Below are 11,872 nucleotides of genomic sequence, written 5' to 3' on the forward strand. Positions count from 1 at the left end.
TGACCACTTTGCTTTTGACTTCAAAATTATACTATAAAAAAAAAATCAAACATATTCTATGAACTGAACATGTAAAAGAAGCATTGGTCGATTGCTTACTTAAAAGAAACACAGCGAGGTCAGCTTGTGCAATCGACAAGAGGCCCTGAAGGTAGGTCACCCACTGCTCACAAATCGTGTTAAGTCTTCTATGTTATTATCACCATACCCTGCTTCTGCTGCATGTGCTGACCCATGTGTAGGTACCAACTCTCTATTTATAGCAACCTGTTCCCCCAGTGCTCAGTGCAGCCTGTGCTAAGAAGATTTACTCTTCCTGTATCCTCTTTCTTGCCGGAGCACAAGCTGATTTACAGTTAAAGGAAACGGCACCTGTCTGGAATCTGTTGGGCTTCAAACCTGCAGCAGTGTGAAAAAGGATTTGCTCGTTAATCTGCTGATCAGACTTCATGGGAATGAGAAAAGCAGGAAAAGTCAGACATTCCTGTAATATTTAGCACAACACTTCAATTACCAGATGAACTGTTTCGCTGAAGTAGACTTTTTTATAATGAGGCCAGCACTCAGTCAGTAATGTGATGTTACTGCACAACCGCAGACAGCACCTGAGGTCAACGCAGTATCCATCCAGAGTGTTGCTTTGGCACAGCAGCCTGTCCTCTGTTGTTTTAGTGAATATTAATGTGAAAGTGAATATTGTTTATTTTTTAAATGCATCAAACCAGTAGTGTTGAATACAGCTCTACTGCTAGCACCTTGCAAAAAAGTTGAATTGTATGTATTCCAGAGGCTGTTGGACTGTTATACATTCTTCAGTTAACAGATCCCCAGATCAGCTTGGATCCAATAATTGGGATGGGATTGAGACGCCACTATGGAGCACAGAGGCAAATAGTGACAAGAAAGGCTGACAAGGCTGACATGCCAAACGACAGGAGGGGGAAAGAATTGAGTAAAAGAAAGACAAGCTGGTAAAAAATATATGTACATTTGCTTATTAAGTTCTGTACATACTTTTCTTAAGATATGCTAATTTACTTGTTTAATTGCTAACATTTTTTTAATAAATCATTATTTATTTACTTCATACTCTTTTGCACCTACTTTTCTGCTTTAACACATTCAATTTCCCTGTTGTGGGATGAATAAAAGAATATCTTATCTTAGAAAGTCCACTTAAAAAGAGAAAAATGCAAGAAGACGAGCATTCATTTTCTGCACTCCACACAGGCAGTGAAGTGAATTAATACATGAAGCAATGTAGCCACTAAAAGCAAGGCAAGCCAATTAATTTTTTACACTTCAAATGGACTACCTCTACGGAGTGTGCAGTGGAGCCACTCATAAACGTAACAGCAAAGCTGTATTGTACATTCATTCTTTAAGTGTGTAGTTGTACAGCAAAACAGCTCCACACCTCAGAACAAACTGTGCAGGCCTTAAAACCTTGTAGTGCATGGAAGACAGCATGGAAAAGCTCTTTTCAGTAGCCCATGAGATAGAAGCATAGACTGTACAAATAATGGACGTGGTATCCGTGACATCACCCATCTGTTTCTGAAGCACTGTTCTGATGCCAATTGTCGGCGGGAACCATATTGGAAATATTGAAGTCAACCTCACTGCCGTTGAGCTAGTGTGAGGTAAACAGGCGGGCTTTGAGCCTCCTAGACACTTCAACACCTACAGTGTTCCCGCCTGTCAATCAAGTCAGCTGTGACTCTCATAATGGAAAACTCATAATCTTCATATCTTCGAAATTGCAGCATTATGAAAAAATTCTACCCCCTGTACAATGTGTGCCAAAAGAGAAATGAGCTATCCAGACAACTCTTGTTTTTTTAACCAGGCGGTAAACATTTTTATTTCTGCTGTAAAGATCTGCTTTTTTGAATTGGTATGTATGTGGTTTCTGGTACTTCCAGACACTTGAGGAACTGCAGTTTTTAACACTTCCGCCTTGTGGTTGCCGCTTGGATAGAAGGCTACATCCTCAATACTTCCTATTCATCTCATTAAGTATGACAGTATCATTCCAGAACTAATTTCCATCCAAACTAAAGCAACCAAAAACACAAATCATTTGACTCTTCGAATACTCTGAGCATCTCCACTCCGGTCCAAACAGGCGCACACACAGATTGAAAACAGTCACTAGTGCTTGCTTGCATGCAAGCAGAAATAGCATAACGCAAGAAATAAAAACACAAAAACAAAAGGCATTAACAACAAGGTCAGCAGTATCTCCAGTTAGTCATCCTTGTTTAGTTAACAGTCACAAGTCAAGGCCGGTAATTTGTTTTCTTATGGAAATGGGTCATGTTATAGGTCCATAACAACCAGGGAAGCGCAATTTGTGATGAGCTAAACCTGCTCCATCATCTCCACGTGCCTCAGTTTTAGTCAGAACTCTCCGAAATGCAACTCAACGGTTTTTAAATTAAAACCAGGGCCAGTTTGAGCTCCACACATGTTTGATTTAGAGACTCTCACGGGTGAATAGTGTGAGTTCAAAGCACAAGAAGAACAAAAATAATGCCTGTTTCAGTAAAAAAGCATGATGCTGTGTGAGGAATTATAATCTTCATTTAAAAAGTTTTCAAAAATAAAACTGTCTCTAGGTGTCAGACCAGACTATTTACAGCACTGCCTTATTCTACTTCCTCCACAGAGAATACTCAGGGAGTGATACTATAATCTGTTCAAAGAAAGCACAGTGACACCAGCTAGAGAACATACAACTAAAACTAGCCGTGTCTATTTGAATGGAGATATTAAATGATGTCAGTGTGAACTGTCTAAAGAAACTGTATCGTGAGCCTGTTAGCTAATCACATACAAGGTGTGTAATACAATGACTACTTTCTGAGTGATCTCTGAAGCGCCCAAATGCAAAGCATTATGTAACTCTGCCTCTAAGGGATGCAATATTCATGTGGACAGAGAACTGACTGTGAGTAAAGGCAGAGTACTTACCGCCATCACAAGCTCAAAGGGATGCTTGTACACCCGCACAGGTGACTGATACTTCTGCACCATGATGGGGATTACAGTAACACCAACAACCTGAACAGAAAGAATGCATTCATTAATAAATGAACAAAGAAAGACTAAGTATTGGGCTAAGATCTGATATGTGGCTCTGTAATTAAATTACTCTAATGAAAACATTGACGCTACATTTGGCTCTATAACAACAAGAGACTCTTCATTTATCTAAGCAAAGGTGTCTGACTGCTTGAGTCATGCCAGGAGCTTGTAGGAGTGTGTGTGTGCACGTGTTTGTATGTTGGCAAGTAGCCCTACTAGAACTAACTGTGTATAGTGATGGACTGCAGAAGGGAACTCTCCTGAGCCATGACCGGAGAGCTCACTGATCAATGGATGCAGCATTTCCCGCTCATTTATCAAGCAGAGGCTGCAACACTCCGCTGGCTTTACACTGCAAACTATTGGGGAGAGACGTAGATATATCCATCGTCTGTCTCTGCAAACCTCAGGACATTACTTCACAATACAGTACGTTGTGATAAAGTGGCAGGTGCATTTTCTTCTTTCTAGTGTAAACTGCACATTTCAGAAGCTGGAGCGACAGAGTGACAACTAAGAAAAGAGTTAAATATATTTCAATAAAATCATTCTGTATTAGTCTCTACAATAGGGATGTAACGATATATCGTAAGACATTGAAAAAATCTATACAATTAAGGGTGGATTGAAATCGATTCAACAAAATTTGTAACAGGTCATTATTTTTAAACAGTAGAAGGAGCTATCTGCATTATACTCTGCTTGTTCAAACATCATTAAGTCTCTTGCGCAGCTCTCTCATCACTCGCTGAGTGGAGGTGTTTTTAGTTTAAAGCATGTTTCAGAATCAGCTGACTGCACACAGCTGGGGGCTTCAGCTGAGTGACAGGTCCTCTCAATAAGAAAGAGAAAACTGGACATGGTGAGTTCAAAATATGATCCTGTTCAGTTGTCCTGTTGCAGTAAATCCACATGTTGTAGTCTTCACTCTATGACCATGCGTCCACGGAGGTAATTTATAAGCCTGCTCCTCACATTGATATTCAGCGTGTTTAACATTTTGAACACCTCAATATGATCCGTAGCTGTTTAATACCGTCAGTAATATACATTGTGTCGTGAAGAAAATTTTCCTTTAGGGGGAAAAACGTATTTGGCATTATCTCTGACATGGAAAACGTTCACGTTCTTTTAATGATTTACCGATACTTGATCATTAACATTCCCAATGATCGATCACAGAAAATACTTGAAATTTACATCCCTAATTTAAAGAGATTTACTTTATTTGTTTTAATATTTAATGCATTCATTTGGGAATTGTTCACTTTCCATTTCTCTATAATTGTTCTGAAAATTTCCAACAAGGTATTTTTGTACAGGGATTTTAGTATTTGAGTTACAACACACCTTAAAAATGAAAAAGGATTACTTAAAGGAAAAAATATATATTGCAACTGTCCATATCTGAGAATTGAAATCAAATAATAGTTATTTAAATTTTGAGTTCAATCCAGTTTTTCTGAAAATTGTTAGAGAATCGTGAGTGAATCGTATCGTGAACCAAAAAATGGGATTCGAATCAAATCGTGGGTTGAGTGAACCCCTACTCTTCAACAATGCAGGTGTGCTGGAAACCATACAAGACATGGATTATCTACAGACTACACTTACAACAGTTTGAAAGGAGTAAAACGTGTGTCTTGAACATTATGTTCTGTGTTCGCTCAGCAGGCTCAAACTTGTCTATAACTCCTGGTATGCAGTGGTGACGGGAACTACGGGACCAGCACTACTTACTTATACAGGGGACAAGAAAGGCTGACTAGTAATATCCACAACCACTAGAACACACAGCATACAAACAGGTCGCCACAGGATTCATCTCTAAATAACACACTAACAATTGCTACTAAAACATATATAATTACCGTCATGTTTCAGGATCTGTCAGCAACTTAAGAGACACGTCAAAATAAGAAAGCTTCTTAAGTAACAGTGATGTGTTCATCAAGAGGCTTCTGGTTAAACAGTAAAAATACAGCATGTAAACCACACTTCACTTCATTCTACCTTAAAGTGAATAAACAAAATAGATCACAAAAATCATGTCTTTACTTCTTTGGGAAAACAAAGGCAAAGATTAAAGACTATTTGAAATATTAACTCCCAGATAGACTAGATCTGAAAACTCCATAATTTGTCAGTGTCTGCAACCATAGCTGCTTTGTTTCTGTTTCATGTTGATTTTGGTTTCCCTTTGTTTTTCTTTGTGCAACTTCCCGGTCAAAGCCATAAACCTGTTTGATCTGTTGTTGTTTGTTTGCCTCTGCCCATCTCTCTCTTTCTGGTTCTCCATCTATCACACTTTCACAAGCCGAAAGAAGTCGCAGCAGATCCCTGTTCAACATTAGTCTGGTTCTGCTCGAGGTCTCTATCTGCTAAGAGGAATTTTTTTCTTGCCGCTGTCAATGCTGTCAAGTGAATTTTAGTTGAGTCTCTGTAAATCATATGATGACAGTCAAGACCTGCTTTTTTAAAGTGTCTTAAGATAATATCTGTCGTCAAATTGTGTCATAAATACAAATACACTGAGAATGATGACAATGAACAGATACGCCTGGACACAGACAAATTAGCATCACAGAGCAATTTAACTGGTTATAAACAAGATGGAAGCTAGAACCAAATTGATGATATCTGTATTTTAATTAACTTGTCAATGGATGACATTTGCCACGCTGACTTCTTAACGTGAGCAAATGTTACACAACAGTGCTCCGTATCGACACCAGCCCTGAAGCTAGCGCTAACTTTATATCTCGCTGTTAAATTGTCTTAAGAGTAAAAATGTCTCTTACCGTTGAATCTAAAAACAGAATAAATCAGAACGTCTTGGTTAGTCCTAGTAGTTCTTCCTTCTGAAAGTGATATCCGAGTTAACTCTTGCCATTCCCCTCCTCGGTTCCTCACTTCGCCGGTTCCGAGCTGTGAATGAAGCTAACGATGGTTAGCTTTGTTGTGCTAGCTAGCCATGTAGCTGGAGTAGGTATCTCTGAATCAAACCGTCGGACGCCTCACTGCCCGGCGATAACAGGTAGAATAAGAGAGCAGAAATGATTTGTTTTACGGTCTACCACTGCTGATAGACGCCTGAATGGATGTAGCGTCGGCTCAGGAGGTCAGTATCAGTCCTCTCCTCCTCTCTCAGTCATGTTTCTGATGATGCCGCCGTGGCTCCTCCCCCTTTATAAGCTCAGTTTTTTTCCACCTCTCAAGCAGTGCAGCGCTGCAGTCTTTATAAACGCTGCCTGTCTGTAGCTGCTTGTAGACAAACGCCACAAAACAGTTATCTTTGAGCAAAAATATGGAAACAATAAATGCATCTTGGTCCTCAAATCACGTAATGTCCTTTGTGTATCCAGACTTTTCTGACAGAGATGGCCCAACTGAGACAGGGACTAGTGCAAGGGGGCCTGGAAGTAGGCTTATGTGTTATAGACATGCATGTAAAGGGATGGTGTATTGTGAGTGGGTTGTTATAGCAGATGGCAGCCCCAAGAGGGTTCCCTTCTCCGGAAGAGGATTAGGGCCACTGAAAAAAATCCAGTATGTATTTTTTAATATTCCGAGAAAAAGTCAGAATTCTGACTTTAATCTCAGAATTCTGACTTTTTGTCGGAATTCCAACTTTTTTATCAGAATGCTGATTTTAATCCACTGGGAAAAAAAATAAGGTCCGATGTATTTTATCATCATTACAATTTTAATCAGATATTGATTTGGAAAGGATTCTAATAATCAAAAAAGGTTATACACTGATATGTTAAGTGATTGTGAGTGTTGAGGTCAATTCTCCCCACCAGCAATCGGTTATTTCTCAAAAACACACTGTTGCTATGACTATGATTCTAATCACACCGGAACTTCACATTCATAAAGGTATGCTGACACGTTATAAAGATAGAGGTTCCAATAAAACATTGGTGGTGTACTCTACACATACATCAAATTACTTTTTACCAACACTTGATGGGTGTGCAGGGGTGACGCCAGGGTTTTTGTGTCTCATAATAAAAATCACATTAAGCCACTGCAGCACTGTCATGGGCCCTCCCTGAGAAATATCATAACTTTTTTTCCCCACACTGCTCCCCTGTGGACGCGACACACTTGCTGCTGGCACAATCTTTTTTATAACCTAATCAAATACAAAGAGAAAATGAATGCTGCAGAACAGATTTTATTGTCTAATTTTGCAGTCACATAAATGCTGTTGAAAAAGTATAGAGTTAAAGCCAGCTGTATTCTGTAATGCAACACATTTCAAGTGAATGGATCTGTTTGAGTTCATTTTAGTGAATGGTTCTTTATGTATTCGATCTAAATATTCTCAGCATAAGACACATTATTTCTAATGAAAAAGAATGGCACTCCTATGGCATAAGGTCATGACTGAAGGTCAGAACTTTAATTACAGATTACATCAGAGAAAACAATGAGTGCCACCAATGATACACACCCTTCTCCTTCCTAGATGACTCAAAGTGGTTTGTGTTTCCTAGATGATTGTCTTTCATTTCACTTATTCACAAAAAGTTGACGTGTGTGGCCTTGGCAAGATACTGAACCACCAAACACTTTGTGTACATGAAGACTGTGTAAGGGCCACACAGGTAATCAGTAATGGTGTTGGAACATGATAGTTACAGTGTTAGTGACATGTAAAATGAGCTGTTTACTGAGGTGCTGATACTACTGACCAGCAAATCAACCCACCTGAAACCCATTCACTTAATACATGAGAAATACAACTACAAAGTAGTTAACAAAAAACATTTTTAATGAAAAATAAAAAAGTGAAATCTGAAACTTACCAACATATCTATTAAGAAGCAAGCATAGCATCTGTGTTTTCAAGAAGTAGTTTTATATCAGACTATAAATAGTCATACATGAGTTTTTGTTTGCTCTGTTGATGCATAAATATGTCTCGTCTTCGCTCCGGCCTCCAAGCTTCTGTTTAGTACTCAGAGTTAAATACACTCACATCCTAATTATGTAAGAGGTTTAGCAGCAATGTCAGTGGATGATAGCATTAAGGCGACTGTGTTTGAAAGGGCAGGCTAGTCGAGTGTGCACAGCTTACACCAAGGTGCCACCACAGCAAACATTACAGAACAACAGCAGCTACATTAAAAGCAAAAACGTGTAATTTTATGGTTACATAATGTCTGCGCTCCATTGTGGAAACAAAGTCTTACTCGGTTTGTTTTGAAAACAGGACGTGGCAGAACATACCGCAGCTTTGGCTCTGATGAAATCACAGTCTTTGCAAATGTTCATCATGTTGTGTTTGACTCAATGGGTCAGGGAGGGTACATATGCCTCAGACAAAAGAGAACATACTGTGACTGTGACACTCCAGTTTAAAAGTGTGAGATTTTTTCCTTACACGTTAGTTCCATTTTTATTAGATTCCTCTTTTTGTTATAACTTGCTCTCTCAACAGTCTCATAAAGTTAAAAAGGGAAATAATCTTGTTGTTCCAAAAACACAAATATGTACAATTCATTTCTCTGCAATACCTCCCTCTGGAAGTCTTCTCCTTAATGTATTTAACATTTTAGTTCAAGGCTTTTGGATGGGGTTTCAAAAGTATAGATACTTCATATCATTTATAATTTACAAACAGATGGGAAAATGTGTTTAACTAACAAAACATAATTCATATAACAAAAACAGATGAAGATGTTCTTCAGCAGCATCATTCGTTGCAAATTCTGACACGCCATACCAGATGAACCACTAAGGAGCTGGTAACAGAAAAAAGAATATACAGTGGATGCATGGAAAAAGAAATGATTTTATGTATAGCATGAGAGTATTTAAATAAATGAGCAGTGCCACCTCGTGGATAATGGTTGTAATTACAACAATCCACATTTTCTAGGCATAGTGTGTTTTAAAATGTATCTTTCTCTCCACAGAAAAATAATTAAAACCGCATTGTATCCTGCCTAATATTCAAACCCCTGATAAAGATTTATTTCAACAACATCGTTGTAAAGACGTCTGTAAAGGTTAATCAAAAAATGTTGATCCAAGTGGAAATCTTCATAATTTTAGATGGACACAATGGAAATCTGCATTGAAAGTGAACAACATAAATTAAGGATTATTGATCAACTTGAAATTGGTATGCTGACTTATCAGCCTTTGTATCTTATCTGGTCAGATTTTGTCTCACTTATTATGGAAATATTACTTTTGCTGGATGGACTGGCAAGACATTTGCCAAACTCTCTCATCAAAGGGTGCAAATAGATTCATATTTTTTAAAAACAAGAAAACCCAGAGAGTTCACATGATATAACCAGAGTTTTAAGTTCTTCTTAAACTGCATTGGGAGTATATTGAAAAAGACATGCATTTCCATAGCATATCAAGAAAGGATTAATAGTGACCTTGATGCAAAGCTCAGAAGTCTTGTCTCACCCTGTCAGGATTCTAGTTCACAAAACGACCTGCTCAGTGTACATTCTCCTGCTTATTAACCAAAGATACAAGCAAGTATGAATCTTAAGATTTAAAAATAGTTGGCAATGGTATTCAATTCATCTTAGCCAACTTGCGGGTCTAGTTGACATTAAACTTAACATTTTTATTCATGGTAAAGTTTTAACATTAGCCTGCTTAGCTATAGTAAATCCCATTAAAATTAACATTTTCATTCACTGTAAAGTAGACGAATGTAGAAAATAGCAGCACCAGTGCATGGTCCTGTTCCCCATGACTTTTCTGATCATGTTTTCTTCTTACTCAGCAACCCCTATAACACCCCCAAGCCCATACCGTGTAGTGGTTTGTTGGTGCTACATGTTTATAGTCTTCTTTGGAAAATGAATGCTTTTGCCACATTGTCAACAGGAAGAGGTGAAATCATACATTTTGTAAATGTGCCTGACTCCTCCCTCCTGATTAATTTCAACTGATGTGAATTATCAGGTTGTTCCCAGCATCATTCCTGCCATTCAGAATTAACAACTAGGGTAAAGGGTTTTGACCAATCGGAATCAAGCATCTAGCAACACAACCAGGTGATCTGTAAAAGAGCAAGTGATAACTTTAAGTAGAGTAAATTCAGTCTTTGCAACATTAATATAACATTGATCCTCTTTTTACGGGGAAATCTCTTGTAATATATTTCGTACTTGGCTTTTAAGGGAGGTTTCTGAGTTGGATTTGATATTTTGGAAAGTCTTTGGCCTATTTAATTCATGTGTTAAAACAGTAAACAGAATTATATCATGCTGAGGTGTCTTAAATTAAAGTATTCCGTTTCGTCAAATCTTCTAATATCTATTCATGCCACGCCTATACGATTTGCACCAAATAATGTAGATTGGAATTGATTGATAAGAATATCTCCTCAGGATGTACAGTAATAACTTTGGTAAAACCTTAACTTTTCATTGAACATGATCTAGATTTATTTGGTGGAAATTACAATCATGTAAGATGCCACATACTGGCAGGTTTTTCAATTAAACCTGTTCCCTCAAAACTTTAAGCAACCCAGGCTCTTGTTTGATTTGCTTGGAGCAACCAGCTTCACGAAAGTGTCTAGGAGTGAAGTCTTGTTTGTGAGTGATCAGTTAATATACACTTATGTAGAGTGGACAGCATTCAGACAAAGAGGGCAAACAAATAAAATATACAACTAATTATAGGATGATATTTTATCATAAACTATACAAGAGGAATGTAATTATGTCTTTATTGGGCCATGCAGGAAATTATCACGGTTACGGTGTGTATAACAATTTGAAAATAGCTCCTATTTCCCACATTTGAAAACATGAAACATATGTTATGTTTAGGAAATTACTCAATTAATTATTTAATTCATTTTTTAAAGAATTTCTTCCTTTACCAAATGCAGTTGTCATTGTCAGTCATTACCATATCACATCCACCAGAGGGCGCTGATGAAAAAATATACATGCAAAATATTACACTTAAAACATCTCTGATCATTTATACATGTTTGCTCCGTGTCTCTCATGTGAGGTTTACTCTGAAGTTCAAGGCTGATCAAGATAAGGCAAAAACAATGGATTTAAAGAAACAGTGAATGATAGGTTTTTACCTTTGACTGTCTACATGTTAGAAATCGTATGCAAAATGAAGTGTTACTATTAACCTACTGTCCTTTTATGTTTCACCATAAGGAAACAGCTGACATTGGTGCCATCTCACCCCACTTTAGCACAATAGTATCCTGCAGGTGTGTACAAGCAGAGAGACTCATGAGGACAGGAAGTGGTTTTCTGAGGTTGACAAACTGAACGCAGCAGGAAACCCAGTCTCACTTTGACAGGAAACTGATGTTAACAGTCAACAGTCTATACACCCACAGGTAGCTGAGAACAAGTGGATTCTGCCTCTCATTTAGTCATTGAATATCTACAAAAAATTTCCCAAATAATAAAGGACAGACAGGTGAATAAGGATAAAAACTGAAGCCTCACCCTTCTCCTCGAAAGACATTAAAATGTACTCAGGAAATGGCACCACATGTCTCAAACTCATAGTGACACTCAGTAACTGACTGATATGCAGCTTTCATTTGAGGTTTGGAGGAAGCTGATGAATATCTGGGGCAGGCCACCATCAAATCACACTTTGTAAAAAATGTGTCTGCACATTTGTTTGAGTTTGGTGGTTATGTAAAGAAAACGATTTAGAGTTATATTAACAGGGATAATCTCGAAACTTGTTAGCAGAAGAAGAGGAGAATCAAATTGCAAAGCAGAAATAACAGAAAGACTTCTGTAAA

At 37.9% G+C, this 11,872-nt stretch overlaps 1 protein-coding gene across 1 annotated transcript in view; it reads right to left on the minus strand.

The window, feature by feature from the left end:
• si:dkey-237i9.1 (SEC14-like protein 1) overlaps positions 1 to 6,303 on the minus strand; it is a 42,092-nt gene extending 35,789 nt beyond the window's left edge. The window contains exons 1-2 of the mRNA XM_034687791.1: positions 5,892 to 6,303; positions 2,977 to 3,066 (exon numbers count right to left, since the gene is read on the minus strand). Coding sequence (XP_034543682.1) covers positions 2,977 to 3,039 — 63 coding nt within the window. The 5' untranslated portion in view covers positions 3,040 to 3,066; positions 5,892 to 6,303. The remainder of the gene's footprint in view (positions 1 to 2,976; positions 3,067 to 5,891) is intronic.
• Positions 6,304 to 11,872: the final 5,569 nt, after the last annotated feature.

Source organism: Notolabrus celidotus, chromosome 7 (genome assembly GCF_009762535.1).
Source record: "Notolabrus celidotus isolate fNotCel1 chromosome 7, fNotCel1.pri, whole genome shotgun sequence".
NCBI lineage: Eukaryota > Metazoa > Chordata > Actinopteri > Labriformes > Labridae > Notolabrus > Notolabrus celidotus.